At 22.3% G+C, this 21,148-nt stretch overlaps 1 protein-coding gene across 4 annotated transcripts in view; it reads right to left on the bottom strand.

Moving 5' to 3' along the window:
- LOC127285625 (heterogeneous nuclear ribonucleoprotein 27C) overlaps positions 1-21,148 on the bottom strand; it is a 41,394-nt gene that overhangs the window by 18,378 nt on the left and 1,868 nt on the right. For 2 of the 4 annotated variants that reach the window (XM_051311751.1, XM_051311759.1), the window contains exons 3-6: positions 19,512-19,698; positions 17,551-17,633; positions 15,388-15,775; positions 2,822-2,977 (exon numbers count right to left, since the gene is read on the bottom strand). In XM_051311751.1, coding sequence (XP_051167708.1) covers positions 2,822-2,977; positions 15,388-15,775; positions 17,551-17,633; positions 19,512-19,698 — 814 coding nt within the window. Of the gene's footprint in view, positions 1-2,821; positions 2,978-7,363; positions 7,565-10,843; positions 11,280-15,387; positions 15,776-17,550; positions 17,634-19,511; positions 19,699-21,148 lie in introns of those variants that run through there. The other 2 variants (XM_051311767.1, XM_051311743.1) reach the window with 2 other exon arrangements.

Genomic DNA, 21,148 nt, shown 5'->3' with positions numbered 1-21,148 from the left:
GGCGACGTTACATTTTTGAACGTGCCTCGGACAGTTTATATTATTATATTAATAACGATTAGAATTAAAAAAAAAAAAAAAAAAAGAAAATTCCTAACTTACATTGTAATAAGTCATTTTTCCTCTTCCACTTCATTATCTTTGTATTTGAAAAAATATTAATAATATCTCATTAAATATAAATATACTATTCATTAGAATCAGTACTCGTCAATTAATTATATTTTAAATAGTTCTTATATTTTTTTTTCCTTCACTATTCGGGTCATTGGTCACTTTTTTTACTTATCAATCGACATTTATGACGCGTCATAATAATTAATAATCTTTGTTTTTTTTTTCCTCGCGAACCCCTTAAACGATTCTATTTACAATGATTTATTTCTTTGAGAATGTTTCTATTAGATATTAAATTTATTTTTTACTTAATTCGAATGTTTATTTTTCATTTATAGACTTCTTTAGTTTTTTTTTAATTATTTTATTTTTATTCGAAGATTTAAGAACAATAGTAATGATAAATCGTAAATCGTACATAGTACATCTAACCTGGATATCCTTTTTTTAATTTAATGCGTCTTCTATATCTTAAAATCTTGATAAAAAAAAATCAAGTTTTTTGCGACGCAGCTTAAGTGAATAAGTGTTTATTTTTTTTTTTGTGTTGTGTCATTATGTTACAAAAATTAAATATTGGCGACTTGATTGAGCTCCCTATTTTGAAATTATATTTTTTTATATTTATTGATCCCAGATTTATTTAAATTCATCACGAGCCGCGTATTTTCAAATTGCTTTCTTTTTTTTTCATAATTACAAATCGAAGACCAAATCTGAAATCTTAATAACTAGATAAAAATCTGATTTTTTCTAACTTACATTGTTTTGCACTAAATACTATTATTTTAAAATATTATTATAAATATAGTTTTTTAATAGTAAAGAACTTTTTTTTTTAAAAAATAAAGAATAGAAAAAAAATAAATTCTCTACCTAAAATCCGATCTCTTTAATATAAAGAGTTTTGAAATTATATATATATATATAAAAAAAAAATTGACTCCAGATCTAGACTTCAATTGAAAAAAAAAAAAAATAAGCTTTAAAAAAAAGGAGCGCGTAAACGCGGCTCGATTAAGTAATAAACGTGAGCGTAGGAGAGCGCTCTATTAAAAAATTTTATTATTTTTTTTTTTTTATTAAGGTCTACAGAGTAGTAGTAATTCCTATAGAGTAAATATATAATTAAGCCATACATTTAATCAGGTAGACTTTTCAGATGCGTACCCCCCACCTCCCGCCCCTGAAAATACAAAAATGATCGCATTCGAAACTTTCCAAAAAAAAAATTTTTTTCCACTTTTCCTCTACCATCATCGAATTACAATACAATCACATTTTTTTTTTGTAATATTATCCTGAATTCATTATCTAGCAATATCTAAACTTCGTAAAATATGTCAAGGATCTTACAAATTTCTTATATATTTTGTGGAAGAATAATAACAATCTTGTGGAAAAAATACGTGTTAGCAGTGTGGTGTTGGTTGTAGTAATAGTAAATAGTAATAGTAACAGTAGCAGTAGTACTATAGTAATTTTTTTTTTTTTTTTTTTAGTCGAGGTATATAAATAATAACAATCGTCGTCTTAAATATTTCTAATAACTATAATATAAATTCCAAGGTAAAATTATAATAACATCAGTTCTCGAAAAAAAAGAACGACAAAATCGATACGATCAGTCAAAAAAAAAAAAAAGGAAAAAAAAATCGAACGACGAATTAAGAATACTATACAATTCTTTAAATAGACAAAAAAAAATTGGATATCTCCGATAAAAAAAGGAAAATTTTTATCAAAAAAAAAATAAAAAAAAGATTTAAAAAAAATTGCCAGGATGTAAAATACTATATTATAAAAAAGATCACGGAGGAACCTTACGTCCTGCTGTCAATGTCACATACACAACATTAATATTATTAATAATAAATCGATTCTATCTATATAGTTTAAAAACCTAAGAGTTACTTATTTTTAATCAGTTTCATTTTAATCAATTTCTTTTTTTTTACGATCTATCTAAAATAATATTAATAATAATCTTGATTGTAGAGGGAAAGTTGTTTCGATGATGCGACCTTTGTTTTCATTTTTTTTTTTTTTTTTTTTTTTTAACTATATACTTATTACAGACATATTTTATATCCTACCACATCTGCGGTGGAGGTGAAGGAACTGAGAAAAATTTGTGCCTTTTAAAAAAAAAAAAAAATGAAGAGAAAATATTTTTTTTTATTCGTTCACCTCATTAATTGCCGCTTCAGTGACATTGTCGACGATTTACGCTCGCTCGTTACAACTTATCTATTTGTTTTGTTTTTTTTTTTAACCTTCTTAATCGCTTGTTATTTCAATTTTACTTCTTGTTCTTAAACCAATGCAACGTGAATAAAAATTTCACACATGAATGTCTCATCTTTTTAAAAAGATATTTGGAAAATCAATTTTTTTTTGCTCTTAAATGAATCGATCGGGAAAAAAAGTTTGCTTCTGATAAAACAAAAAAATATTAAATTAAAGAGCACAACTAGTATTTTTTTTTTCATTCTTTTTTTTTTTTTTAATTCAATTTTTGGAAAAAAATTTCATCTGTGTGTTCAATTCATGTGATGAGAATTTAAATTTCACGCGTGCAATGGTCAAGTCGATATTTAGCGCATCACTCTGTCGCGAACAAATTAAAATGGTCATGAGGTGGGCCACTCTTTGAAATCAAAGCCTTGTTGGCCGGGTTTAGGAGCGCTGGCGGCATACCCACCTTGGTTGCTTTCTCCGCCTTGATAAGAACGTTGTGGATAACTTGTTTCCGCATAACTTCCATAACCGGAATACCCACTGTAATCCGGAGTCTTAGCTGAACTGCTACTTGAACCAGGAGCTCCTGATCCTGTTGTTTGTCTCGAGTACATATCACCTGAAACAATTCGCCAATAATTTATTATCAATTTTCATTATTTTACTTTTTCCACCTAATTTACCTAATTCTCCATCACTTATTACTTTTCCTCTAATTTACATTTTTTTTTTTTTTTTTTTGCAGGAATTATTATTATTTTTTTTAAATGCAATAAGTGTATGTATGTTGATTTAAGATTAAAGCTTCATTATTTTTAAATAATCACAATAAGAAAAATGTTTCTATATTAATAAAATTTTGTAAAAATTCGTATCAAAATTTAGAGCTGTTTTTGTTTATATTTAGAATCAGACAAATCAAAACAAAAATTAATCCAACTATTTTGGTATAATAATTTTTTTTTTTTTACATTCGTTTTCCATTTTTATTGAGGTATTATTTATTTATTATTAATTCATATAATAATGTTATCATTTTAGTAGTTTTTGATAAAATATAATTTCTAATTAAAAAAGTGTTTTAGTGTAAATTTAACTTTTAACAATTTCAACCATCAATTATTTAAATCAACTTTTTTTTTTAAGGAAAATATTGACCATAACATAACCTTAAACTAGAAATTCGTTTTTTAAAAATAAATATTAGAATATTTAAAAAATAAATTTCAATCAATTTTTGAAAGATATATAGTTTTACCACTTTTCTGAAAAAATTATGTGAAATCAAAATCTTGTTTTAAATAATTTTTATTTTTTGTTTCCAATCGAGATTCGAGACAAATTTTTGCTTTTAATCATGACATTTTATTATTATTTATTATCACAATTAATTGAAATTTTAAATTTTTTTTGAAAGTTAACTTTTGTAAAAAATAACATACATTTGAACAACTCAAAAAAGTTTTAACTAAAAAATATTATAATATACTATGTAGCGAACATAACCTTGAATTTTCAAAATTTACAAAATTTTTTAAACAAACATGATAAAAAACGTCAATTACAATATCGACACAATAAAATTTTGAAGAAAGAACAAAATCCAGTTTCGAAACGTTAATTGTAAAAAAAAATTGATTTTAGTCAAAAAAAAAAATCATATTTCAATAAAAAAATATAATTTTCAAAAAATCATTTTTATTAGTCCTGTTCTCTACTATTAAAAAAAAAAAAATTATCAATCGTTTGTGCTTACTGTAAAAAGATTTTAATCCTCTTCTAAAATTTTAATGACTTCAAGTAAAAATTATTATTATTATTTGTTTTTTCAATTAAAAATACAAAAATGTGAAATAACTTTTTTTTTGACTGTCCGTTCGATTTTTCCTTATTTTTTTTTAAATATCTAATTAATTATTGTGTCTAAATATTCATTTTTCATAAAATTAAAAATTGCTCTAAACCCTAATTTTTGACAAGGATTTTTTAAAAAAATTTTTTTACACACGGTAAATATTTTGGATCAACCAGGTTTAATTCAATTAATTTTTTATATATCAAAAAATACAAATATATTTTTTCAAATCATATCTTTTGTGATCAGAAGAAAAAATCAAGTTTTCAAATTAAAATTTCCCAAATGGGCCTAAATTTATTATTTCATTACCTAGTTGTTCCAATAAATAAAAAAAAAAAAAAACATTTTTTCGTGTAAATGTGATTTTGAACAGCAAACTTATAAAATCGAAGCTAATAAAAAAAAAAAGTACGTGAAATACGAACGGGTTACAGGCACATAACAAGCAAGCGAAAACTTAATTATATATAATTTTAGATACAACATGACGAATTATTGTTAAAAAAAAAAATTTTTTTTTTATAAAATGTCATAAAATTTGTAAACATTTTATCATCTGCAGATACAATCTAATCGCTTTATTAAAAAAAAAGAAAAAAAAACTAAAAATTTAAAATGATTTAAAATTATATAAAAAGCTTTCTTTTTAAATTTATTTCCCTCTTTTGTTTTTGCCAGTGTATTAATAAAAAAAAAGTTTCATTTTTTTCATTTATAAAATTAAAATAATTGAATAAAATGAGTTTTGTTTTCTTTAAAATATAAATATTAATAATAAAAAAAAATTAATATTTGACACGTACTTATGTACGAAAGGGCTTGTCCCATTTATTATTATTCATTATCGATTTGTTAAATGAAATATTTTGGTATATTAACAATATTATCTAAAAAAAAATGATTTAATATAAACGTTTTCATTATATTTCAATCACATATATATATATATTTTTTTTAAAAAAACGATAATATACTTACACCTATTTTTAAATCAATAAAAATGAATGATTTTAAATCAAATATTCACCCTACATTTTAATTCGAGTCTTTTTTTTGCACATGAAATGTACATATGTTAAATATGCATAAATGTATGTACATTACAGAATGATCATTATATTTCGGAACATTAAAAAATTTTTAGTTACAATTATTTTCTTTATATTCAAAGAAAAAATTGAATTTAAAGAAAAATTTTTTTTAGCAATCCGAAAAATAATTATCATTTTGTATATATGAACAAAAGCAAATTGGTAATATTAAAAAAAAAAAATTATTAGGGCAATAAAAATAGATAAAGAGGAGACAAAAATTACTAAAATTTTGTTTCCAAATCGTATCTAAATTTTTTATTTACATTAATTCGTCATGTCCTCTTTTTTTTTTGCAAATGGAAAAAGGAAGGGAAGCGTAAAGGATTTGAATAGGAGTGCACTAACCTACACTAGCAGCTAATTAATGATCATTTAATTTTTCACGATTTTTATATTATAATAATAATATAATTAATAATATTGATAATGATTGTAATTATAATTATTATAAAAATATTATTAATAATAATAGTTAATAATAATATTCATAAAAAAATAATAGTATTAATAATAATAATAATAATAATAATAATAATAATAATAATAATAATAATAATAATAACAGTAATATAAAAATTTATAAAATTGACATCGAATAAGAAAAGTGTAACTAACCCACTTTACAATTTCTAAATCAAAATGCATTCTAATGATATTCTAAAAAAACTGACAACTACTTTTATAGATACAAAATTTATTTTTAAAAAAGTGGGTAAATGGCCAATACCATGCCCAGGAGATGCCTTGCTAGCACACGATGCAGAAAGAAAATACTATAGTTTGCATTGTTTTATTTTTTTTTGCTTCCCATTGTAAAAATAATTTTGTGTAATTTCCGAAAAATTTACACATTAAACCATCGACTATTCAAATGAAGAATAAATCGAGTAAAGTGCCAAAATTTAAAGAAAAAAAAAAACACGAAATTGTAAATTTTGAATCTGTTTTTTTGCTACTTGGAAAAAAAATAATAAAACCTAATTTTTACTCTAAAAAAAACAGCTAATCACTAATTTTTTCACATGGTTTATGTATACGTAATATAAAAATGCAATATAAGAAAAAAAAGAATAAGCAATTGTAATTAAAATTACAATTCTGATTTTAATCGTGTAACCCTTTACTTGGTAGAGAGAGAGAGACAAACTAAAAAGTGTTTTAACAAAAAATTTTTCTTGTCGCGATCATATTTTTCCTTTTTTTAATTGTCCCTTAGATTTAAGACGATCATAACAAAGAAAACAACAACGATGAAAAAATTAATCACCCAGAGTGAACATGCAGCGCACATTTTATGTCAATATAGTAAAAAAAAAAAAAATCCAATTAACAATAATAAAAAATATTAAAGACATCAATTAAAAATCTTCAAGTATTATCAGTCAGTAATTTAACTTGATATTTTAAAATGTTAAAAAAAAATCGTGCACATTTTAATAATTTTAACATTTATATAAGGCTTGCTACTATTATTTGTTAATACTAAATAAAAAAAAAAAAAATTCTAATCCGAATCCTAATTTTCTTTTTAATTATTAAACATTAAAAGAATGATCGACTTAAAGGAACTGAAAATATAGCAGCACATTTATCATAATATTTATATATAGAATATAAAAAAGAGATCAATATTATTTTTCAGTGAAGACACAAATTTTTGCAAAAAATATCTTCAAAAGCAGGGGAAAAAAAAACCTTCTTTTTTTTCATCTAAGTGCGTTTAACCCAAGGAAGAGTGTAAAACTGAATTGTGCTTATAAAAATTAAGTGATATTCTAGAACATTGAGGGGGGAAAAAAATGTAAGCGTATACAATAACATTAATTAATATAATATCATTACCAAATAAAGGGTTCCAAGAATTGTCATTAAAAAAAAAAAAAGTGTTTTGTTTCGCGATGAAGATTAATTGTGTCTTTCTTGAATTTTTAGTTATTTTTCTTTTCTTTTCAATTAAAAAAAGAAGTGAATTGGAGAATGGTTTGGCACAATTAAGTGGAAAAAGGAAATTGATTTTTTTTTTTTTTTTTTTTTTGAGCTTTTGAAAACTCACCCTGCGGGCCAGAGGGGTTCGAGTTGGAGTTGGGCTGCGAGGAATTGGGCTGATGGGGCTGGGGTGGAGGCTGAGATCCTGGAGGTGGCCCATTTTGAGGCATACTCCAGGAATTCCAGGAGCCTCCAGGCCCGCCCCCAGCAGCCCCGCCGGTACCCGCTGTGGGCCCGTAGCCCCCTGAAGCGGCCGCCGCCGGCCCACCTGCGATCATTAACAACACAAATACGTGTCACCAACGACAACCACCACCGTCACACACCTCACCTTCAATCCGCTTTTAATTTATTTTCTACTATCTCTAACCCTCTCTATCTCAATTTTTAATTTTTCTCTCTCTAGATTTGAATTTTTTAATAACTAATTTAATAGCAAAAATAAACACGGAAAAAAAAATTTATTTATTTCAAATAATCGATTACTTGAATATTATCAAATAAATTTCTTTTTCAGTGCAGACATTAAAAAATTAATATTTCTAATTAATTAGTTTAAAAAAAAAAAATAATAATTATCAAATTCATTTTTAGATTATGTGAAAATAATTGAGATGACTGAAATTTTAGTAAATTATGTATATTAATTAATTCAACCCATTGACATAACCTCAAACTAAAAAATTGTTTTTTTAACAATTAAATATATAATTAAAATTTATTTTCATCAAATTTTAAAAAATTTACTTCTATAAATATTTTTAAAAAAAGTTATTTTCATAAAAAAAATTTTTGTTAGAAGAAATTGGCGAAATTATTATTGTTTAGTATCAATTATCTTCTTAACAATATTTTTTATTTAAAATTAAAAAAAAAAAATTCATTAATAATTTTTAAAATAAAACTCGAAATTTTGTGAAAAATTAAAATTTTTACTTCACCCATAATTTCTATTATTTTTCATTGCTGATTTTTCCAAAACTGAAAATTCAATTTTTTCCACAGTTTTTATTATTTTTCATTTTCAAATTTTTTGTAAGCTTTTTTTTACGATTCTCAACAATCAATCGTATAGATGTTTTAAAAATTTTACTTATTCCACAAAAATAAAATTTTTAAATGTATTTTTTTTTTAAATTTGTTAACAATATATAATTTTAGATTCTAAATAATTGCAGAAAAAAATTGACACCCTTAAACAATATTAATTTTGACAGGTTTGAAATTTCACGACTCTCTCCCCTTAAATAACTGCCAATTAAATTCATTTTAAAATTTTGAATTTTAGGTTATGTGAAAATAACTGAAATTTCAGTAAATTTATTGACATAACCTCAAACTAAAAATTACTGCTATTATCAAATAAAATTATAATTTAAATTAATTTTACTAAATTTTAAAAATTTATGAAATCTCCTTTTTTTTAAGAAAAAAAATTTCAAGTCTAATTTATGCAAATTATTTATAAATTCAAAATTTTGTCGAAGTTTGCAATTCAAAAGGTTAAAAAAAATTTCAGTCATTTTTTAAAAATAAAATACTTTATGAGAAATAGGAGAATTTTTATTCCAAAAAGTTTTTAAATCAATTTTAATTATAGTTTTCATTTAATAATAATGAAACCATTTTTTAATTTCAGGTTATGTCATAAAAAGATTAAACAGCTTTAATTAATCAATTTCTTTCCACTAATAGTAATTTATTATCATTAATTCTAATAATAACTATTATTACTAATTGAGAAAGCAAAAAACTTGACAAAATTTTACTATACAGTTATTTATAAATGAATTCGAATAGAGAGAATTCCTTGTTCGAAGCTCGTTATTTTAAAAGCGTTCGTTAAATCTAACAAAAGTTATTTAATAACAAAAAAAAAAATATGCCTTTCACCTAGTTTTGAGAAATAAAATATTTATTAACTTTTTCCACAATTTCATGGCGTAACAAACACCCTTAATTCTCATTTCTATTGTAATTCAGGATGAGAAAGTTTAAAACATCAACTCAATGTTTGAACGCGCATTAAATATGAAAACTCTTTCATTAAAAGTTGAACAATCAACAATGAAAACTTAGAAATTTGTTATTACAATAAATGAAAACTTTATACACATAATATACAATTGCTCATTTTAATCCAGTACAGGGTTTCTACAAATTTTTTTTTTTTTTTTTTTATTGCAAAATTCTATGACTTTAAAAGAAAATAATTGTAAATTCCATGATTAAAAATGGAAATTCCATGCAATTACAGGTATTTCAGATTTTTCATGTGTTGTAGAAACCCTGAAATCATTTTTTTTTCCAGTAAACAATTTAAAATTTGTTTTTAATATTATTTTATCTAATTCATACAAAATGAAACCACTCTCCACAATTATTTGTCAAATTTCGAAAACAAAATATTCTCAAAAGAATATTTCAAGAAAAAATAATAACTAAAATTATTAATTAAAATTAAATTAAAATTATAAATTAGTAAAACTGATTAGAATTTTTTTTTCTGAAATCATAAATCTGCTATATTCAAATTTTCTAAACTCTCAATCGAAATGTCCACTTTTCTAACTATCCTATCGTATTTTCTTTCCATATTTTTCCTCCAGGGGGCATAATAAATCTGAACAATAATAATATTTATTTAATCTATGTAATTTGAATTGTAAAAAAATCCTAATCTCTCCAAGCAGGAAGGAAGGGGAGGGGGACAGGACAAATATTACATTTTAAATTAAATATTACAACTATATGTCCTTTTCCAAAATATTTTACATTTTGGACACGAGAGAGGAAAAGGCCAAAAGTCTTCAATTAAAATTATCAATTCTCATCTATTTAAGTAGAAATTCAATTTTAGTTACATTATTTATTAATTAGTAAAGATTAATCTAATATCACTGAAATAATATTTTGATTAAATAAAAAAAAAAAAAAAAAAAAAAAACCCTCTCCTCTCTCCTTAAATTCGTTTCAAATAAATAATAATTAAATGAAATCATTCATCTTGAAAAACATTGTCAATTATAACTGAGACGAAAGTATTAAAAATGGATACATATATAAAGATTCCTTTTTAAGTTTCCAACAAAGAAACTCAAAATTGTATAAATTTACAATAAATTAAATTTTTCAAATAAATTTTTTAATTGGTTAAAAAAATTAAAACATTGATAAATAACAATGTTTATAAAAAAAAAATGTACTGGATAAACGGAAAAAAAATATGACTCTTTTGGAGTAAAAGAAGGAAATAAACTTCATGTTTTTGTCATTCTCAGCGTTTGATAAATTTGTCTCAAGAAAGAAAAAAAAAATTTTTTTTTTACTCGTACCACTCAGGGTTGCCACAGTATTTCTATTTTAAAATTTCCCAACTTTTCCCAGTTTAAAAATAAAATTACTTTTACCCTAAAACTTAAAGGATTATAAATTTTAATAGGTGAAATAATGTTTTTTTAAACATTGTAATTAAAATTATTGTTTATTAAACTGTAGATAAAAACAAAATTTATTGAAAAAATATCATTGAGAATAATATATATATAAAAATAAATTTTTTTTTCACTAATCCCTAAAACTAGCGACAATAATAATTGATGTCAACGCATACATTAAATAGTTAAAAGATAAGGGAAAACCGAACAAAATTATTAAAACAAAAATAGATATAAATTTCCATTTGTTAGAAAAGCTATCTTCATTTGCATTTGAAATCATGATATTATTTTTTACTGTTTTATCATTTTCATTAATTTTTTTAAGTTTTCTAAATTTTTTAGAACTTTTCACACTATTTCTCTTGTATTCAGAAGGAAAGTGAAATTCACTTGCAGTTGAAGTCACGGCATTATTTTCTAATATTTTAGCGAGATAATTGATTTTTCTATGTTTTTTAGATTTTTTCACACTATTACTAGGACTATTTTTCCACTCCTCGATTTCCCATGTCTCTGACAATCCAGTGTATTTTTCAATATCAACTGAAAATTAAGTGAAGAATTGAGCCCGTGTCAAGTATGTAAAACCCCTCACTTAAATATATCCCGCGAGTTGATATATGTATGTTAGAATTGGACCAACAATCGGAACAAAATTACTTCAACTTAATATTAGCAAATTGAAAAAAAAAATTCAATTATTATTATTAATTATAGAAATTGTAAAAAAAAATTTATTTTTAACATTTTTAATCATTAAATTCTTTACATTTCCAGGCCTTGGATTGACTTAAGAGCATTTGAACCTTCGTGACGTCACAAATCATGGCGCATGACACGCAAACTTCTCAGGTATTGGAAAAGTACAATTTTGAATATTTAAAAAAAAAACCTTTTGGAAAATATTCAGAATAACATAGACTCTGTCTGTTATGTGAGGAAAATTTAAGTTGGTTGTCACAAGTAAGGAAAAATACACGAATTGCTTATATGTAGGCCCTTGTTCGGAAAAAACCAGGATAAAAATTGGAAAATTCTTATGTAATTTATCAAATATTTAAATTAATTTTATTATAAATAATAATTAAAATTGTTTATTACTAATTAAACAATAAATTGTTGTTGTTTATTTACTTTTTTCAAAAAGCACATATAAGAAAGCATTTTTTTCACAGCTTTCTAAATTATTCATCTCAATTTTGTAAAAAATAAAGGCCAAAAAACCAATTTATTTTTCAATTTTTCAACTAAAATAATTATTGTTTTTTATTTAAAAAATTGAAAAATGATTGAATTTTCAACCTTTTTTTAAAACATTGAGATGAGTAATTTAAAAAATTCTCAAAAAATTGCTTTTTTATATGTGCTTTTTGAAAAAAGTACATAAAAAAACAATAATTATTTATTTAAAAAATTGAAAATAATTGGATTTTCAACCTTTTGTACAACATTGAGATGAGCAATTTTAAAAATTCTAAAAAACATGCTATTTTATAATATGTTCTCCTTTGAAAAAAAGATAAAAAACAATAATTAATTATTTGAAAAATTGAAATACAATTTGAAATTTAATCTCTTTTTTTTACAATATTGAGATGAGTAATTTAAAAAATTGTCAAAAAATTGCTTTTTTATATGAACTTTTTGAAAAAATTATATGAAAAACAATAATTATTTATTTAAAAAATTGAAGAATAATCTCCTTTTTAACCATTATTTTTTACAACATTGAGATAAGTAATTTGAAAAATTCTCCAAAAACTGCTTTTTGAAAAATGCAATTTATATGTGTTTTTTTAATAAAAAAGAATAATTATTGATTTAAAAAATTAAAAACTAATTCAATTTTTAAATATTACGTTTCACAATTTTTAAATTGGTAAATTTCAAAATTAGGAAAAAACTGTTTTTTCAGGGGTTTTTTGAAAAAAACATAAGATGTATTAAATAATTATTTATTTAAAAAATTGAAGAATAATTCAATTTTTAAACAAGTATTTTTCACAACTTTGAAATTTGCAAATAGTAAAATTAGGAAAAAACTGAATTTTTGTATGTTTTTTTTTTAAAAAAAATAGACAACAACAATTTATTGTTTAATTAGTAATAAACAATTTTAATTATTATTTATAATAAAATTAATTTAAATATTTGATAAATTACATAAGAATTTTCCAATTTTTATCCTGGTCTTTCCAAAAAAGGGCCTACATATAAGCAATTCGTGTATTTTTCCTTACTTGTGACAAACAACTTAAACATTGTTTAAAAAACGTTTTAAACGCAAAATTTTGAATTTTCCGCACATAACAGACAGAGTCTATGTTATTCTGAACATTTTCCAAAAGGTTTTTTTAAAAAATATTAAAAAATGGGGTTTTTCAATAGCTGAGAAGTTTGCGTGTCATGCGCCATGATTTGTGACGTCACGATAGTTCAAATGCTCTTAAAGGCACAAAAAAAAATCGTTTTAGTCGATTTACATTCCAAAAAAAGTCGAAAAAGTCGATTTTTTTTATTTTAACAAAAATATTTTACAGATTTTTAAATTAAATTAAATTTTGTTAATTTTCAGACAATAATTAAATTTTACAGAATTTTGGATAATTATTTATTTTTTTTTTTTTAATTGATTTTGAATTGAAATTTTGGGTAATAATTGAATTCTATTTGATTTTGAATTGATTCATGATTTTGAATTAAAAATTTTTGTCAATTTTATTTGATATTTTTTTAAAATTATAAACAATTGTTAAATTTCATAAAAATTTTAATTGAAAAATAATTTTGAAATAATTGAATTTGTGATGAATTTCATTAAAATTATTAAAAATAATTAATTTTGTGAAGAATTTTAGTTAAAAATTTGTAAAATAATTAAAATGAATAAGATCTAAAGAAGATCTGCATTTGATACTAGAAAAAATATACTTTATTTAAAAAATTTTTTTAAAAAAATGGAAAAAATAGTCGACATAGTCGCATTTTATTAAAATAAGTTCGAAAAAAGTCATATTTTTGAAAAAAAGTCGAAAATAGTCGAAAAAGTCGTATAATTCGAGGCCTGATTATTTCAAAGGTAGCCACAAAATTTTTTTTCTTTTATTCAAAAATAAGAAACTATGAAATTGAAATAATTTTTACTTTGACTGTTGGTTTAACTTTTCTTTCAAATTTCAATTTAATGCATAATTTTTCACTCATAGAATTATTGTAAAATTTTGGTATAGGTTTTTTTTATGCAATATACGCGGCGAATCGATTTTAAAACATCAAAAAGTAGCTTCTTTCAATTTACCTTATAAATAAATGTCACAATAAGTCCATATTTTTAATTTCTTATCAATATTTTATTATTATTATTATTAAGTATCTAATTGAATTTTTCACTCGGTCGCCTTAGTTAAAATATAAAACATTGAGTTGAACGATCACTCCGAGTCAAGTTTGAAATAAATTTTTTTTTTCTTACTTCAAACTTGACTAGGAGTAATCGTTCAACTCAATGTTTTATATTTATTTTTTCTTTCCAAATATTTGCATTGTAAACTTTTTGAAAATTCAAAAACTAAAAATTTAAACTTCTGTCATAATTTTTATTATTTTTCTTTGCTGATTTTTTTATACACTTTTTTCAAGATTCTGAACAATCAAACGTATGGATTTTGAAAAATAAAAAAAATGCAAAATTTGTTAAAAATAACTTTTTTTTTCATTTTTCATAGTGAAATATGATTTCAGGTTCTAAAAAATTTTGTAAAAAAAAAAAATTGTTACCCCTAAACCAAACCAAATTATGTTTAGTTACAATTTGACCAAATTATTCCTTAAAAATGCAACTTCTTCTACAATTTTTATTATTTTTTATCAATAATTTTTTTGTAAGCTTTTTTCATGATTCTGAACAATCAATCGTATGGATTTTTAGAAAATTTTTAATATTTTCAAAAAATAAAATTTTGAAAATAGTCAAAAAAAATTTTTTTTTTAAATTTTGATAATTCACAATAATTTTAGATCCAAAATAATGGCAGAAAAAAAATTGACACCCTTTAATAACAACATTAATTTCGATGAGTTGAAATTTCACTGATCCCCTTCCCTTAAATTTAAGGACAAATAAAAATTAGAATTTATTGAAAATTGAAGCTATTTAAATTGAAATTTTAATTGAAATTTGGCCTAAATAATTTTTTAAAATAATAAAAAAAAAATTTGTAAATTCAAGCTTGGGTCAATTAAATAATTTGGAGAAAAAATAAAAATCTATTATTTTGTGTCCTATAAATAAATATAAGTTTAGAAATGTTAAAAAAAAAAAATTATTTTTCAGCATTTCTGAGCTTAAATCAATTTTTTCATATTTTAAATTTGTTTTTTTTTAAATATTACACGAGGGGTAAATAACTTGTGAATTCTGACCCTCGGGATAATTTTTATGTTTCATGGGGCTAATGGGGATCTTTACTTGTCACGGACTCAATTTTTTGGGGGAGGAAAGCACTTTAACTATAGACAAAAATATGAGCCTGTGTCGAAAACTTGTTATAATAATGAAAATAATTAATATTAAATTAAAAAAAAGAAAGAAAGCTCAAAAAGAGAAAGTAAAATAAAATTAAAGATTAATTAAAAGAAGAAGAAAACTCACCATAATTTCCATAACCTTGTGTAGCAGCTGTTGGTTGTACATTGTAGCTACTGCCCCATTGAGGAGGCGGTGGCGGCATTTGCTGTTGTTGAGGTGGTCCAGGTGGAGCTCCCCAACCTTGAGTGTTGTACTGAGTACTATAACCAGCATAACCACCAGCTTGAGGACTTGTTCCCCAACCTTGATATTGTTGCATCATGTTGCCTGGTGGACCCATTGGTCCACCCATCATTGGTCCTCCCATTTGTCCATTAGGTCCACCCATGGGTCCCATATTCCCAGCCATGCCCATTGGCGGTCCACCTTGTTGCGGTGGACCCCATTGTCCTTGATGACCGTCATTCATCTTGCTGGACGAGTCTCGTGGTTCAGCTTGTTTAATCTCAACCTGAAATCAAGCAGTCAATATTTTTCCTATAGAAAAATCAATTGCAAACAAATAATATTGTACTCTAATATTTTTCTATATTAGAGATCGAATTTTTTTTTCTTTTTTTTTATGTAGGACTAAATCATTTTTCGACATTTGTATCTTTTATTATTTAAAAAAAAACAATTTTTATGAAAAATAAAATGTTTCTAATTTGAATTGAAAACAAATTATTATTTTAAATCTTGAAAAATATGTCGAAAAAGATTTTTGGGCCCAACAAAAATATAATTTATCAAACTGATACGAACTTGAAATTTTCTCATTAAAAAAAGAATTCAGTTTTCACTGTTTAAAATTTACAATATTTTATACTTTTATTGTTATATGTAAAATAAAATTATTATAAAGTTTAAGGACCTTTATACTCGGGAATGCAGATCTCTAGAAAAAAAAAAATTATGACATTTAGAAAATTAAAATATTAATATCCGCTAGAAGAACAAATACTAAATTTTGTGAAAAAAAATCGTAAACTTGCAAATATTATTTACTTATTAATTTTGCATAATGTAATCAAAATTTTCTTCAACTCGCTACTTTAAATTTTTTTTTAAATTATTAATTGCTACATAATTAAAAAAAAAAAAAAATGTTAAATAATTATTATTCGGCAATAAATTTTGACTCAAAATACTTTTTTTTAAAATTGTACAACTAAATTTTTTAAAATTTTGTGTAATTAATTTTTAATATATATTTTTCTGTGAAAAATCATTTTTTAGTTTGATAAATAAATAAAAATAAATAATTACTAATATTTAAATTTTTTAAATGTCAAAGAAATATTTTTTTTAGGACAACATTGCCGATTATAAACGTCCTTAAATAAAAAATTTTCGTTAGAAATAAAATTTAAAAAACAAATTGCTGTAATAAATAAAAGTGAACATTAAATGTTCATTTTTTTAAAAATATTAACTTGAATAAAAAAAAAAAAAAAATTGAAAACAAAATCATTTGGAATAAAAGAAATTAAGATCGAAATACAACACTATAAAAAGTAATAAGGCAAAAAATGAATAAAAGCGCTTAATAACTATTCACCCTGTATATAAAAAATTGCATTATTTTTGCGACGAAGTATATATAAAGTTAACTAGAAATATGTAACATAAAAGCTTATATAATAATAATGATAAATGTTAGATTTTTTACTCTACATAGATAATTATAATAATAATAATAATAATAATAATAATAATAATAATTACTATAAAAGGTATCTAAGTAAATTAAACCTAACTCGATTTTATATTACTAAAATATTCTAATTTTTAAATATATATTATTATAAATTAAATCGATAATTATATTAATTAATAATAGAATTTACATTTATACTAAAAAGAATTTTTTTTTCAACTAAACATTTACGTCACTATATTACATTTATCTAGAAAATGTAAAATTTCAGCTTTAAAAATATATAATTTTAATTAAAAATACTTAAATAAAGTATTTTTAATTTACAAAAATAAGTTTTTGTGTCACGTTCATAAAGCGCTTCATTTTTAGTTTGTTTTTCTCTTTAAATTTTACATATATCTATTTTTTATGTTAATAAATATATTACAATTTATTTATTTATTTTTTTTTGTTAAGCCTAACTTATTTTATAAAAATACAGTATAACGATCATATTTCATAATATCCAGTATTTTCGCAAAAAAGTATTGTATATATATAAATATATGTGAAACCTTCAACTTATAAATAATTTTATGCTATACCTGTTTTCCATTCAGATTGACGAAATGCTCAGCAACGCAACGTTCAACAGAATCCTTATCTTCAAAGCTGAGAAATCCAAATCCTGTCGTCCAAACGTAACATATTGTTTAACATAATACCCAACGAGATTTTCCATCCATTTTAAATAAAATCTTAAATAATTCAATTTGTGAGAGGGGAATAAATAGAATTTCTCACAAATGTTTCGCTCATTTTTCTTTTCTCTTTTTTTTTTAAATCTCGACGTAGAAAATTGTTTTCTTAAATTCTACTTTCTTAACCCAATAATTATTATTCATGTATATAATTAAGCATGATATAATTATATATCTAAAATTAAGAAACTAAAATTATTAAAAATTAAATCAGTAAAAAAAACAAAACAGAAAAAATTTAATATACACACGCATATCCAGATTGTTAACGAAATTACATACATTACTTTTTTGCATATATTTAAAATTGAAATTAATTTTATTAATTCTAAATTTTTGTAAATTTAAATTTAAATTAAAATTATTAATTAACTAATTAGAAAATTATTAACCGAAATAATAAATTCTTTGCCTTTGTAGAAAATATTTCAAAAAGTGTAAAAAAAATTTTTTTTGTAAATTTAAATTTTAAAAAGAAAAATAGTTTCTAAGGAGTTTTATCTATTGAAAGCCAAATAAAATTTACAAATATTACAATATTTAATTGTTTTTAAGCTAAGTATGTAAAAATTTGAAACAAGCAAAGAGCCTAATTTGAGATTTAAGCTATATACTTAGTACAAAACGCAAATTACGTAATGTGATGTAATTCAGTGTAAATTACTTCTATATTAATTTTACAAAGATATTTACAAGTCGCAAAAAAGAATTTCTAACAAACTTTTTGTCAAACAAATTTTCAAATAGATTTAAGTAAAGATTTTTTATTTTCATATTAGATACGAAAAATTATTAAATCTACCGAAAATCTTCAAAAGTATGATAGAAAAATCCTATATAATATTTACATTAAGGATATCGTAGGCAAATTTTTCTATCCAATTTTTTTTTCTTCTAAATAATTAAAATTTAGAAAAAAAAATAGTTATTTACATGTAAATATGCAAATTATTTCATATAAATATTAATTTTTAAATAAATTTCCATTGTCAAAGCAAAATATTTTTTTTTATGAAAAAATACAAAACAAAATTGTTGACCAAAATTATAATCTAGTAAAAAAAAAACATTCACCTACGAGACCCTTGATTATAAACGCTTAAAGCCCCCTTTATCGGAGTGAATTTTTTTTTTTTTTTTTCAATTAAATTATCAAATAATGAAATTATTAATAATCTTAATAATAAATCGCATTCTTATATTATAATGAAAACAAATCTGGATATAAATAATTAGTGTAATATTCTAGAGTTAATTATTAAAAGAAAACATAATCTCGTAGAATTAAATTTAAAATATTACAAACATATATTTTTTTTTAAATGTAATTTTAACTATCTTAAAACTTATATGCATAAGATAAAGATTTGGTAGCGATCAATAATTCATACAAAAAAAAGAAGCTAATGCAGCTTATACAATATTTGAAATTGTATAACGACTGCATTAACAGTATTGATTGCATTTTAATTTTAAATATACCAAGTCAATAGATTTCATAGAGAATATATAAATATAATAAAATACTACCTGTAATCTAATCCACTTGTGACACAAAAAATAATAAATTTATCTTTAAAATTATTTAAATCATTTCGAATTTTGTTAAGTATTTATTAATTTATTTATTATTATTATTTTTTATATTTTTTGTATTAATTTAACATTAATTTAATTTATTTTTAATTAATATTAATTTAATTTTTTTTTTATTAACATTGATTTTATTGAAATTAATTATTTATCACAATTGGATCAGATAACATTGAATTTGTTCAAATAAAAAAAAAAATGTAAATTCTTACCCCTTGATTTCTTTTTCTCTTGATCGTACATGATGACAACTTCCATGACCTTGCCGAAGCGAGTGAAGAAAGATCTTAAATCTGTTTCAGTAACGTTACTTGGTAAACCACCGAGAAACACTTTAGGAAATCCTCCACTGCGTTTTGGTTTTTGCAAAGTGCGTGGATTGCATGGTTTCGGATCAATCTAAATTTTTTTAGAAACATCAATTTGTACATTTTAAAAAAATCACTGATTTTAAGAATAATAATTTTTTTAAATTACTTTTTTTTAAAAAACATTTTTATTAAAATCAATTTTTTAGTGGGACAAATTTTCAATTTTAAAAAATCACTCGAGTAATAATTTTACAAGAGTTAAATTTTTAAAAATTACTAATTTTAATAATTTTAAAAAAATTTATTTTTTGTATAAAAATCAATTTTAGTGTATAACAATTTTTCAAATTTTAACAAGTTAAATTTTTTAAAAATTGATAATTTTAATAAAAATGTTTTTAAAAATGATTTGATATTTTTAGACCCATGAAAAATAATTTTCGACGCTGAGCGTCGATGCCAACTTCAGGGAGGTTTTATTTATATTTTTATTAAAATCAATTTTTTAATGGAACAATTTTTCAAAAGTTTTACAAATTAAATTTTTTAAAAATTGCTAATTTTAATAGAATAATAATTTAAAAAAAAAATAGTACATCCAGATGATTAATTTTTAAATAAATTCTCTTCAGGAAGATTTTCTGGATTAGATATTTATTTATATTTATTATTATTTAAATATCTAATCCAGAAAATCTTCCTGAAGAGAATTTATTTAAAAAAAAAATACTAATTTTTAATGAGCCAAAAGTTTTGAACGTTCAAATGAACAAAATTGTTTTTGCAACTTCTTTAATTACGAATTTTATTGTAAAATATTGTTTTAAAAAGCTTATGTTATTAAGATATATAAAAAAAAAGTTTAACTTTATAAAAATCGATTATTTAAACAAATATGAGAAATTAAAACTAATACCGTAATTTTTCTATTGCGGTGCGTTTGTATCAATTTCGGTGACCAAAATTACGTGTATTTTGAAGATACTTTGCCCGCCGAAATTGGAGCTAATGGAAATCTTAAAAATGTTCCAATTGCGGCGAGGGAAAAAAATTTGATCCTCAAATAATTAAATTAATAATTGTTTAAATGTGCATTTTTATAAATAATTGTATCAAAAAAAGATTGAAATAATTTTTTTTTAATCATTTGGCAATAGTTATATTAAATATAATCAGGGTGTCCAGTAAGAAGTACAAAAAAAATTTCCTGACTTTTTTCTAACCTTTTTCCAATTTTTTGAAAATAAATATTTAATATTAAAAAAATGAAAAGTATCAAATATTAAAGTACTTTTAAGATAATAAAAAACATTTTATTTATTAGAATTATAAACTTTTTCTTGAACCGAAAAATTTTAAAAATTTATAAATATGTTAATTTTTGGCAAATTTTTAAAAAATTCCCTGACTTTTAATTAAATTTCCTGACATTCCCTAACTTTATCCCCTGACAAAAAAATTTCCCTGACTTTTGCCTGACCGCTAGACACCCTGATAATAGTAATAATAGTTATTTTTTATGAACGCGCCGTAATTGG

Source organism: Leptopilina boulardi, unplaced genomic scaffold, assembly GCF_019393585.1.
Source record: "Leptopilina boulardi isolate dan_hultmark-lab unplaced genomic scaffold, ZJU_Lbou_2.1 LbouV2_121, whole genome shotgun sequence".
NCBI classification, from domain to species: domain Eukaryota; kingdom Metazoa; phylum Arthropoda; class Insecta; order Hymenoptera; family Figitidae; genus Leptopilina; species Leptopilina boulardi.
The sequence above is the reverse complement of the archived record's forward strand: the minus strand, read 5'-3'. Positions and strand labels throughout refer to the sequence as shown.